At 40.7% G+C, this 13,217-nt stretch overlaps 1 protein-coding gene across 2 annotated transcripts; it reads right to left on the reverse strand.

Annotated features, from left to right (window-relative positions):
- Window positions 1-1,992: 1,992 nt before the first annotated feature.
- Window positions 1,993-9,172, reverse strand: LOC125488236 (mitochondrial uncoupling protein 4-like). Of its 2 annotated transcripts, none has more exons than XM_048621169.1 (4): window positions 8,931-9,172; window positions 8,648-8,795; window positions 5,393-5,581; window positions 1,993-2,081 (listed from the first exon to the last, which is right to left on the reverse strand). In XM_048621169.1, the coding sequence occupies exons 1-4, from the start codon at window positions 8,931-8,933 to the stop codon at window positions 1,993-1,995; spliced, it is 429 nt and encodes a 142-aa protein (XP_048477126.1). In that variant the 5' UTR covers window positions 8,934-9,172. The 2 variants fall into 2 exon arrangements, with proteins under 2 accessions (XP_048477126.1, XP_048477127.1); XM_048621170.1 differs by having other exon boundaries at window positions 1,999-2,113.
- Between the last annotated feature and the right edge of the window lie 4,045 nt (window positions 9,173-13,217).

Raw genomic sequence — 13,217 nt, forward strand, 5'->3', positions numbered from 1 at the left:
TGCCTGACCTGCTGTGTTCCTCCAGCTCCACACTGTGTTGTCTCCATTTATAAAGTAGCTATTTTATACTATTAATTGACAATATTAAGAAAGTCAAAGTCTGTGATACATTTTATAAATATTGGCCCAGATTTTGTCATAGCAATGCACCAACAGTTTCTGTTGCTGGTTAATCTTGCATTTGTTTCAATTTTTGAAACTGTTCTTTTCAATTATTCAATTTTTGCACTGATTGCTGAAAACATGAGCTTAATGTTTCAGCCAGGAGAGTTAGGCATTTGGAACACGAATGAAGCGGGGGGATTGGGGGCGGGGGAACTGTATCTCAATCGCCTGAAAGATCAGGATATTAAGTGCAAAGAGTGAGAAGGAAGTCTAAATTACAGTGGGTGGATTCAATGTCAAAACAGATACAGAAAGAGCTTTGAAGAGACAGAAAGAAATGTTGGGTTGAGAGAAAGAAAAGAGCCATCACATTTTCAAAATCTTCAGAATTAATACCTGAAGGAATGAGGCCACTCATTTGTAACAATTAATTTTCAATGTCAGGAGGGTGATTGGGACCAATTAACATGTCACCTGATTAAAAGAGCATTTATATTGGCATTTAACTTTGGAAAATAACTTTCAGTGACACATTTAACAAATTAATTCGTTACTACTGTATTTACCATACAAATAAAGGCATTTAATACTTTCTCAAGCTGAGACTGGCAGTGAAATGGTGTTTACAAAAGCTAATGGAGAATGGGTGCATATCAGTTAACAACATTTAGATATCATACTTAACAGCACACCAGTCTTTCACTTAAATTTGTTATGTTATTTGCACACAAATAACAGTAATGCCATTAGTTTTGTTATTTTTACAACAAAATAATGGTCAATATTTATATTGAAGTTTACCATTCCTCAGCATACAGGATTAAAATATCTTCTGAAATAAAGATTAGCACTTGATGCTCATTTTTCTAGTTTATTCTTTCTTCTCATTCTACGATTAATACGTACAGCCTTTCTCACTTGCATGCATGTTTAAGCATTCCAGCTGGCACTAAACTGTCATGCAAATCCAGGATCTATAAGGTCACCCCACAACCTCCTACGCTCTAGTGAAAAAAGGCCCAGTCTATCCACATAACTCAAAATCTCTAATCCTGGCAACACCCTCCTAAATCTTTTCTGAGCTCTCTCCAATTTGATCATCTCTTTCCTATAGCAGGGCAACCAGAACTGGACACAGTACTCCTAAAGTGGCTGCACCAACATCCTGTACATCCTCAACATGATGTCCCAACTCCTATACTCAATGGTCTTAGCAATGAAGGCAAATGTGCTAAACGTCTTCTTAACCACCCTGTTTACCTGTGATGTGACTTTCAAAGAACTACATACCTGAACCCCTCAGTCTCTCTGTTCAACAACACTAACTAGGGCCCTACCATTAACTGTATAAGTCCTTCCCTTGTATGTTTTATCAAAATGCAACACCCCACATTTATCTAAATTAAACTTCATCTGCCACTCCTCAGTCCATTGACGCAAATGATCAAGATCTCTTCGTAATCTTAGATAACCTTCTTCACTGTTGTCTAAACCACCAATTTTGGTGTAATCTGCAAATTTACTAACAATGCCTCTTGAATTCTCATCCAAATCGTTTATATAAATCACAAAAACAGATCCAGCACCGCTGCATGCAGAACACCTCTGGTCACAGGCCTCCACCAACAGCCGCTGACTCCTACTGTCAAGCCAATTTTGTATCCAATTGGCAAGCTCTCCCTGAATCCCATGTGATCTAACTTTACTAATTAATCTACTACACAGAACCCTGTCACAGCTGCCTTGACTTTCTTTATTTATTTAATATATGTGTAAATAGCGAATACTTTTAAAATAGATTTAACGGATCATCTTTTAAATCAAATCTGTGCATGCAAATACAGAATAAAGGCTTTGTACATTATACTGCATTGTATTTTATAATATTTACCACAGTGGGAAATAGCCATCTTTGTCCTTGTGAAGTACAGAATCACGGAGTTGTTCGTAGGCAACCATCCGTACTCCTGAATACACTAGTATACATCATAAATAAAAGGAAGGGTATCTGTGTAAATAAAGGTTACTTACAGAATATAAAAATTAAAATGAGATTGCAATAATCCACTTTTAACTTTCTGGTCTCTAGGCCTTTTCCCAGAGCTCATAAAATATCCATCCCCAACAATAGTCTTCCTTCTTGTTGTGGTTTCACTGGTTTACATGTGTCTTGCAGTTAAGAGGAAAGTTGACGGCTTGCTGCAAAGCCCGCATCAATTTTTCAACCAGCTGATTTTTAAAAAAAATTCAATGTAGGTGTTGCTGGCTAGGCAAACATATATTGTCCATCCCCAGTTGTCCTTGGGAAGGTGGTGAACCACTGCAATCCATGTGGTGTAGGTACACCCACAATGCTGTTAGGAAGGCAGCTGCAGAATTTTGACTTAATGTATTTCCAAGACAGGTTGGTGAATGACTCAGAGGGGAACTTGCAGGTGATGGTGTTTCCATATACCTGCCGTACTTACCTTCTAGATGGAAGTGTCCACGGGTTTAGATGGTTCTATCTATGAGATTCGGTGAATTTCTACAGTTTATCTTGTAACTGGTACATTACTGTAACTGAGCATCGGTGGAGGAAAGACTGAATGTGGTGTCAATCAAGCCAATTACTTGTCCTGGACAGTGTCAGGCTTCCTGAATGTCGTATAAGCTGCACTCACCCAGCTAAGTGGGGAATATTTTATCACACTCTTGACTTGCGACTTTCACATGCTGGGCAGGTTTTGGGGTGTGTGACTCGTCTCAGGATGTCTAACCTCTGACCTGCTTTAGTAGCCACAGTATATGAGTGGCTAGTCCAGCTTAGTTTCTGGCCGATGTTAACCCCCGGATACTGATAGTGGGGGATTCAGTTATAATAATGCCACTGAACGTCAAGGGACAATGGTTAAATTCTCCTTTGTTGGAGATGATCATTGCCTGGCAGTTGTGTGGCACGAGTGTCATGCAGTCATAGAGCTGTACAGCATGGAAACACCCTTTGGTCCAACTGGTCCAAGCCAACCAGATATTAATCTAGTCCCAATTGCTAGCATTTGGCCCATATCCCTCTAAACCCTTCCTATTAATATACCCATCCAGATGCCTGTTAAATGTGGTAATTTTTTAGCCTCCACCACTTCCTCTGGCAGCTCATTCTATACACGCACCACCCTCTGTGTGAAAAAGTTGCCCCTTAGGTCCTTTTTAAATCTGTCCCCTCTCACCTTAAACATATTCCCTCCAGTTCTGAATCCCTCACCCTGGGGAAAAGACCTTGGCTATTCACCCTATCTATGCCCCTCATAATTTTATACATGTCTATAGGGTCATCGCCCAGCCTATTCAGCCTCTCCCTGTAGCTCAAACCCTCCAACCCTGGCAACATCCTTGTAAATCTTTTCTGAACCCTTTCAAGTTTCACAACATCCTTCCTATAGCAGGGAGACCAGAATTGAACGTATTATTCCAAAAGCGGCCTAACCAATGTCCTGTACAGCCACAACATGACATCCCAACTCCTATACTCAATGCACTGAACAATAAAAGGCAAGAATACCAAATGCCTTCTTCACTATACTGTCTACCTGCAACTCCACTTTCAAGGAACAATAAACCTACACTCCAAGGTCTCTTTGTTCAGCACCACTCTCCAGGATCTCACCATTAAGTGTACAAGTCCTGCTCTGATTTTCCTTCCCAAAATGCAGCACCTCACATATCTAAAATAAACTCCATCTGCCACTCCTCAGCCCACTGGCCCATCCTATCAAGGTCCCATTGTACTCTGAGGTAACTTTCTTTGCTGTCCACCACACCTCCAAATTTGGGGTCACGTGCAAACTTACTAACCATACCTCCTATGTTCACATCCAAATCATTTATATAAATGACAAAAAGCAGTGGGCCCAGCACCAATCCTTGTAGCACACCGCTGGTCACAGGCCTCCAGTCTGAAAAGCAACCCTCCACCATTACCCTCTGTCTTCTACCTTCGAACCAGTTCTGTATCCACCTGGCTAGTTCTCCCTGTATTCCATGTGATCTAACCGTGTTAACTAATCTACCATGCGGAACTTTGTTGAACATCTTACTCAAGTCCATACAGATCATGTCCACTGCTCTACCTTCATCAATCCACTTTGTTACTTCTTCAAAAAACACAATCAAATTAATGAGACACAATTTCCCACACACAAAGCCACGCTGACTATCCCTAATCAGTCCTTGCCTTTCCAAATACATGCAAGTTCTTTCCCTTAGGAGCCCCTCCAACAACTTATCCACCAATATCAGGCTCACCGGTCTATAGTTCCCTGGCTTTTCCTTACCACTTTTGTTAAATAGTGGCACCACGTTAGCCAACCCTCTAGTCTTCTGGCACCTCACCTATGGCTATCGATGATACAAATATCTCAGCAAGGGGCCCAGCAATCACTTCCCTAGCTTCCCACAGAGTTCTAGGGTACACCTCATCAGGTCCCAGGGATTTATCTACCTTTATGTGTTTTAAGACATCCAGGATCCCCTTCTCTGTAATATGGATATTTTTCAAGATGTATCTATTTATATCTCCAAACTGTCTAGCTTCCACGTCATTTGCAACTTTTTGCTCCAAACCTGAATAATAACCAGAACTTACTGCATTTAGACATGGACTGCTTCAGCTGTCATAAGACATCGAATAGAGAATACCTTATTTCTTCCCTTAGGAGATCTCTGGTCTGCACTTCGTACCATCCCACAGCAAAGGCAGCCATGTTCCCATATGTAATTCTGTTTGAAAGGTTATTTTTGAGTAACCTCAGGGAATTTTGAACAGTATTGTATTGCAACCCCAATTTTCAAGTAGCTTTTATCATTTTTGGATTCCTCACAAACACTTAGAATTCTGCTTTACCAAAAGTGTCTAAAACCAAGTCATTAAGTAAACCAGAATGATCCTGCATGACATAGCCATTAGTTAAGCGGACTTTCAAAAAGCAATTTAGGCTTAATATCGTATTGTACCACCATGCATAATACAAACAGCCACAGGTACAGCAGAAGTGAATATTCCACTCAATATCTATAGAACCAAAGGAAGTTAGTACATTCAGTGCTGAAAACAGAAATTGCTGGAAAAGCTCAGCAGGTCTGACAGCATTTGTGCTGTGAAAGAGGGTTAATGTTTTGGGTCCAGTGACTCTTCTTCAGAACAGTGATTAGGAGCACAAATAGTGTAACAGTGAAGTAATGATTCTGATGCTTAGGTATTGATTACAATATATCAGGAAATTAAAAAAAAAATGCTAAATCTAATTACCGATATGTCTGCAGATGGCAGGAGTAACACCCTGCCAGAGTTTGAACAGGCCCTCTTCTTTCACTATTCCAGCTGCTGTTTGGATCATCCCCCGATAAGGTTTTACTGTTTTACTACCTCTAAAATGATGGGGAACTGATTCTCCTTGGATCTGAAGTCTTGTTTTAGTTAAATCAAATGGAAAGGTCACTAAGAACAAAGAAACAAATTAAAAACCAGTCAGTCATCAGTCAAGTAAGAAGCACACGGCAAATAAATTTGAAACAAAAGCAGAGAATAGTGGAGAAACACAGTAGGTCTAGCAGCGTCTGTAGAAAGAAAATGGAGTTAACACAGAGTCCGGTGACCCTTCTATTATTTATTTGTTAACATTATGCAAAATGACATACTGCATAACTGATTCTATCTATATCCTGTGATGGAGGAAGTCCTGGGCCTGGAATTTTGCTGTGGATTCTGCAGCATTTTTACTCTGTTTTCCCAAGATTGCATAGTATTAGACATCAATAATCACCCAAGTAAATAGAGAATACCCCCTGGACATTCTCTTTGCCTGTGCTTGAAGGAGACAGGATGATAACAGTTTTAATTTCATCTTTAAAAATTGTCACTGTTGTGAAATTGTATTTTTACATCACTAATCTTAACAAAGGTCAATTTAAAACCAACTGTCACAGCTGTAAACTAAATTGTTTCTAAAATGCAGAATATATTGGTTTGTAAAAAAATCAAGTCATAGTCCCATTCACAACCTCTCAGTTGTGCTGATACTAATCTATTTGCTTTCATTAAATGTCACTATTATAAAAGTGCAAATAAAATTTGTCTGATCGCTTATGTAGTACATAACACAAATTCAAATCAGCAAAATATCTTCCAAACAATAGTAGCTTTGAGAATATAGTTATGTAGTATATTTGCTTTTGTCGTAACAAAGGTTGCACTTCGACTGTAATCCATTAATTGTATGCAATAGGACACAATATCATTAGTATTGTTTCTGGTTTCTGCCAAGACACGTCTTTCTTTCTCTATCACTATCCAGGGCTTCTTCAATCACATGAAATGTGAAATTCAGGATCAGAAGTAGGCCATTTGGCCCATCTGGTCTCCTCCACCATTCAACGAGATCATGGCTGATCCAATCATCCTCAACTCCACTTTCCTGCATTTTTCCCATAACCCTTGATTCCCTTAAGATTAAAAACTTGTCTATCTCGGCCTTGAATATATTTAATGACTGAGCCTCTATAGCCCTCTGTGGTAAATAATTCCACAGATGCACTATCCTCAGAAAAGAAATTCCTCCTCATCTCTGTCCTAACTGGCCGACATCTTATTCTGAGATTATGCCCTCTGGTCCCAGACTCTCCCACAAGAGGAAACAACATCTCCACCTCTACCCGGTCAATCCCCTCGAGAATCATATACGTTTCAATAAGGTCTCCTCTCATTTTTCTAAATTTCACTGAGCAGCCACAACCGTTTCAGTCTCTCTTCATAAGACGGTACCTCCACACCCGGGATCAGTCTAGTGAACCTACTCTGAAGTGCCTGAAATGCCAGGATATTTCCTTAGATAAGAGAACCAAAACTGTTCAGTTATCTAGCTGAGGCATGACTAGTTCCTGCTGTAGTTTTAGCAAGACTTCCTTTTCTTTTTAAGGACTCTATTCCCTTTGAAAAAAAAGGCAACATTCCATTTGCCTTCTTTTTAACCTGCCGAATGTAAATGCAAATTTTCTTTCTCTGCAAATTTTTCCTAATCGACAATAAAATTTGTACTTCTACAGCACCTTTACATTTGCTAATGCAAATCTCTAGAGCTAGACTAGATCCTCTATCCTTGACTTAATAAGGGTGATCAATAAAGATATTAAAGTTCAAAAATATATGAGATGTTGCACAACTTTTGAATGCCCCAAATGCAGCTCACTAAGCAACTTTTTGGGGAGTGCTTTCCAAGTTTCCATTGCATCTCATCTTTCTCCATTTCTGCAATCTTCCATTATACTCCAGTATTCATCATATGCTCTCTGTTCCAACCTCTTTGCACCCAACATTCAACTTCATAGGGCTTCAGAGCTCTCAGCCACATTCCTGAATACTCTGCCTACTCTCTTCATATTTGCTCTGCTGCAACATGTAACTGGCTCTCCACACTGTGACAATATTGATATTTTTAGTCTCTTTCTAAGTATGTGACATTAAGTAACTCATTTTTTTCCTGCACTTGCTTTATATTTAAGTATGTCTCTCTACTGGTTTAATCTAAATCTTTATGCAAAACATAATTTCCATTCTTGACTGCTCCACACTCTCTGTATGTTAGTATTTACAAATTTGACAAGTTTACAATTAGTTACTGTATCAAGATCTCTAATACAGTGAACAAAAGGGTCACAAGTAATGGTCTCCCTTATTCATTTCAGATTTGTAATCGTTACATATTTCATATCCTTGTTTTCCTCTGCATTCCCTTTTTGTAGCTTTATTATAAATATGTCTATAGGCATTATCAAAAAGCTTATTCCAAAAATATAGAAATATATATGTACATAAATTAGATCCTAGTATTCACACTTAATGTTTCCAAAGATACGTATTGAGGAGAAAATTCCCTCCGAATCGACAATGGCAATTTCTCATTTTAGCAGTGCTCTCCTTCAGGTTACGTGGTTTCCATGATTCTATCGAATTTTGCTGCTGACATAAAGATAAAGTTGCTATAGTCCTACCATACCATCGGGCTATCCTCTCAGCAGAGAGAGAGATGACTGGTGGTGGTTGAACCTGAGGGTCACTCATGTCTCAGACATGAGAGCTTGAGGAAGAGTCCTTCATGGTAATCTCGGCCAGTGCAGAAGTTAAATCCACGCAGTTGGCATCACTCTGCACCGCAAACCAGCCAACAGATCTAACCAACCCCTCAGATGGCAATAATAGGCCTGTGCGGAGAGATTGGCAATGCCGCACGTTGGCTTGCTCCAATGGCTCTCGTTCAAATAGACACTCTGGCGGTAACTAAATGCAGTGCAAGTTTGTCCTTTCTGAAGAAGGGTCTAGGCCCGAAACGTCAACCTTCCTGCTCCTCTGATGCTGCTTGGCCTGCTCTGTTCATCCACCTCTACACCTTGTTACCCCCTTCCCCCTGGTCTGGAGTGGTTTCTGTGTATTTCGTGGTGGGATGAAGCCTGCAACGTCAGTTGTTATTTTTTGGGTTGTAAATTAAAAGGCAGGGGGGGTACCAAGCACCTGTTTCAGCAACAGTCGCAGCGCAGGCGGTCAGCACGAATTTGACGGGCAGAGAGTACATGTTCAGGGCAGGGCGCTGCTCAGACTCGCCGGTCTCCCTACTCATTGCCATCAGGCCAGCAGCGAGCCGGATACAGCCTAGAAACAACTGAAAGACACGAGAGCGCCGTCAGAGAAACAACCACAAAAATTAAAAAAAAAACACCCGACTGAAGTTGCAAAATAACTCTGTCATGACACCCGAGCCCCTAGCGGTCGCAATGCTCTCAAGATCAAACCAAACCATTGCTGAGGTGTGGAGAGCCTTGGGCTTGCACTGTGCTCTCTTCAAATACACACACACTGCAGGCTCTGGCAGCGCTCACTATCACCACAGTCAGTCACTTGCTGTTAGAGAAACATTTCCCCAACTCCCATTGCAAGAAGACAGGGACAAAACAAAACAGCAACTTTTCTGTCTCTCAAAAACACCAGTGAAGAACGAGGAACTGACTGTAAAGCCAACAGAGCAGTGAGCCGCATTTACTGAGGTACTGTTCAGACGTACAACTTAACGTCATGTGGGCGTTGCTAACTGTGGGCCAGCTTTTGTTGCTCCTCCTTAGTCATTTGTTTTACTGAGCCGCCTTTTTGACCCGCTGCAGCCCCTCTTGGGTGGGTTAGAGACACCCTCTGGGTTGTTGGGAAGGGGGAATTCTAGGATTTTGATCCTGTGGCAGTGAAGGAACGGTAATTATAGTTCCAACTCGGGATGGTGTGTAGATTAGCAGGGAACGTGCATGGGTGGTGTTCCTGTGTGTCTACTGTTTCCTTGTCATTCTAGATGGTAAAGGTTGTGGGTTTGAAGGAGGAAGTAATATTGGTATCATTCACAATGGAGAGTGAATGTTTAATTTGGTGGTCAGTGTCCTGAATGGTGTCAAGCTTTTAGTGTTCTTGGAGTCAAGCCAGCCAGAAATTCTAAACTGCTTTCGTAGCCATAGATTCTATACGGCTAGTCCAGTTCAATTTCTGATCAATATTGACCCCCCCCCCCAACTCGCCTCATGTTTATAGTAATGTCAATGTTTCGGAGTGATGTGATGCTATGGAATGCCAAGGGGAAAGTGATTCTTTCTTCTGAGAGAAAAGTGACAAAAAATTACACTACTGCTCTAAAGTGGAGTTCCAGTTTAGTAGTTCAGACCACTTCTCTATCATATCCAAAATATATTGTCTTTTCCCTCTGGGTTTTTGAGCTTGACCAGTGCTGGCCATTTGTGTAGCACAATACTACTTGCCACTCATCACAAGGCTAAATTATATCGAGGCCCTGCTGCAAATGGGGATGCATTACTTCAGTATGAGGAGTCATGAATAGCACTGAACAGTGTGTGATCATCAGCGAACACCACTTATGACCTCATCATGAAGGTCATTGATGAAGGAGCTGGGGATGATTGGGCCTAGGACACTAGCCTGAGAACCAAGGGCTCTTGTGCAGTGGTAGTGTCCCTTTCTGAGAGTCAGCAGGCCCACCTGCTCCAGATATATGTAATAACATCTCAATTAGAAAGTATGCGGAGGAACTTGTGCAGTAATGTCTTGAGACTTATGATTAACCTCCAGTAGATAAGTTTTTCCAATTTCTATTAACCAGTTTTAGCAGGGCTGCTTGTTGCCACACTCAATCAGATGATGCCTTGAATGTCTTTCGCTTTCACCTTCCCTAAGTTCATATTTGGACCATGACTGTCGTGAGGTAAGTAGCTTAGAAGTCTTCGCAGAACTGAAACTGTACTTCAGGGAGTAGGTAATTGCTTTGCAAGTGCTGCTTGACAGCTTTGTTGAGGAGACCGTTCATCACTTTGCTGATGATCAAGAGTAGTCTGATAGGGCCGTAATTGACCGTGTTGGATTTATCTTGCATTTTTGGACAGCCATGATGTGGAGGTGCTGGTGTTGGACTGGGGTGGACAAAGTCAGAAGTCACACAACACTAGTATGTAGTCCAACCAGTTTATTTGAAATCAGAAGCTTTTGAAGCCTTCAGAGGAGTAGCACTCCAAAAGATTGTGATTCAAATAAACTTGTTGGACTATAATCTGGTGTCTTCTGATGTTTGGACAGGACAAACGTTGGCAATTTTCCATGTTGTTTGGATGGACAGCCATATAGTGGTTGTACAGAATTCTTCATGTTAATGCTGCCTGTACCTTCAGCCATTTCTGTGCTGAGTAACAATATTTTTCAGTCCACGAGGCCACATGGAGAGATGCAAGAAAAACACTCAATGTAGCTCTAGCATTTTGAGTCTTCAGTTGTGATTATTTCAAACTTTTTGGGAAAAGGACAACATGGTGCTTGACAGTAAAAGGTAAACACTTTAAATGGATTTAATGACCAATTAGATGAGAAAAATCAAACGAAATTAATGTCAGAGAGAGAAAAAGGGATAAAATGTGCACAGTGACACTCAGTACCTTTCTAAAAGGCAGTAGTGAATAGGAAAAGGTCATTACATGCATCTGTAGACAGAAGAGAAAAGATTATATTTATTTACTAGCTGGAAGCCATGTGACAATGACAACAAAAACCCAAACGAAACTTTTGAAAGTACACCTTCTGTTGCTTAATTTTTTGAGACACCTTACCATTCCTGAATCCTGCAGGATAATAACAACCCTGATCAGATTATTTCCAGCTGTATATTTCACAAACTCTCTAACTCCCGTGAAAGTCCCTAAGGCAATCATGCTTGGTCCTTGAAATTTCCCTGTCTACCTCGGCTTAAGGGTAAGGCATCTCAAAAGACTTAAAAGGACAGGTGAAGCTCGCTGTTTCACTCTGCTACACAGTAGCAACACGGGTGGTGTTCACCACTAACAGGATGCTGATGTCAACCAAAAAGATGTTCTGCCTATTTTGTACATGAATTTCAGTATTGATGTGATGCCAGGTACGTAGGCCATAAATTCCTAAAACTGAGATTTGTATGAAGCAAAAAATCCCTTTAACTGTTTGCAACAAGCAAGGAACTGATCTTACCCAACAAGGATGTGCTTACAAAATGCACAACACATTGTCCAACATTACACATGATTCTGCAATTGGACAACAATTACTGGATAATCCTGTGTCTGCAAAGAATTATGCTGACAACCAATTTAAGATTGTCAGTGTGCTCACAGTATCGTGCACTTGTGTGTACTGGAAGCTACATTTGTTAATATCCAGGCCCTGTTCTTAGCAGAGAAAACATGTAGATGCACTGTGCCTGTTTCAAATAAACAAAATATGTGACAGTTGTTTGCTGGTTCATTGATCAGGCCATAGCCCTGAGAAATCAAAGCTAACCTGCCTGGTTTAAAATTGAAACAAAACCTCATTGTTAACTGTCAATCAGCATTAATGGTGCATTCTCCACAGCAGTGCTTCCACTTGAGTCCATTTGCTGATGAATCAGCACTCCCCTTTCATGCAGTAAAAGTGTTGGTTTTCCTCTTGAATTGGTATACTTACAAATTGTCCTGATGGGTGCAAAACAAAAAGTTTGGACAAAATGTGTCTTTATATAGCAATATTCAAGTTCTGTCACGTAGGTCACATGGGATTCAGGGTGATCTTGCCAATTAGATACATAATTGGCTTAATGGCAGGAAACAGAGAGTAACGGTGGAGGGTTGCTTTTTGGATGTAGGCCTCTGACCAACAGAGTCGCACAGGGATCGATTCTGCATTCTCCTTTGTCACTTATATAAATGGTTTGGATGAGACTAAAGAACGCATAGTCAGTAAGTTTGCAGATGACACCAAAATTGGTGGCATAGTAGACAGTGAAGAAGGTTTTCTAAGATTATAGAGGGATCTTGATCAAATTGGTCAATGGGCTGAAAAATGGAGTTCACTCTGGATAAGTGTGAGGTATTGCATTTAGGTACAACAAACAAGGGAGGGCTTATACAATTAATGATAGGGACTTGGGTAGTGTTGTAGAACAGAGGGACCTAGGGGTACATATACATAATTCTTTGAAGTTTGCATCACATATAGATAGGGTGGTTAAAAAGGCATTTGGCATGCTTGCCTTCATTGCTCAGTGTATATAGGAGTTGGGAAGTCATGTTGAGCTTGTATAGGACATTGGTGAAGCCTCTTCTGGAATACTGTATCCAGTTCTGGTCACCCAGTTATAGGAAGGATATTATCAAGCTGGAAAGAGTTCAGAAGAGATTTACCAGGATGTTGCCAGGCATGGAATGTTTGAATTATAAAGAAAGGCTGGATAGGCTTCAGAGGTGACCTGATGGAAATTTATAAAATAACAAGAGGTATAGATAGAGTTAGTGGTAGTTGTCTTTTCCCTTGGATGGGGGATTTCAAGACGAGGGGACACATTTTTAAGGTGAGAGGAAAGAGATTTAAAACAGACATGAGAGGCAATTTTTTTTTTTAAACACAGGTAGTTCACACGTTGAATGAATCTCCTGTGGAAGTGGTAGTTGTGGTACAATTACAACTTTTAAGGGACACTTGGATAATTACGTGAATTGGAAAGGTTTGGAGGGATATGGGCCAGGAGCAGGCAGGT

This window comes from Rhincodon typus, unplaced genomic scaffold (genome assembly GCF_021869965.1).
Source record: "Rhincodon typus isolate 14 unplaced genomic scaffold, sRhiTyp1.1 hic_rhity00000079, whole genome shotgun sequence".
NCBI classification, from domain to species: Eukaryota; Metazoa; Chordata; class Chondrichthyes; order Orectolobiformes; family Rhincodontidae; genus Rhincodon; species Rhincodon typus.

Coding starts and splice junctions, on each gene's coding strand:
- LOC125488236 (XM_048621169.1), bottom strand. Junction 5,582..8,647: donor TGCGACTGTTGCTGAAACAG/GTGCTTGGTACC, acceptor CTTTGTTCTTAG/TGACCTTTCCATTTGATTTA. Junction 2,082..5,392: donor TGCCATCTGCAGACATATCG/GTAATTAGATTT, acceptor GATGTATACTAG/TGTATTCAGGAGTACGGATG.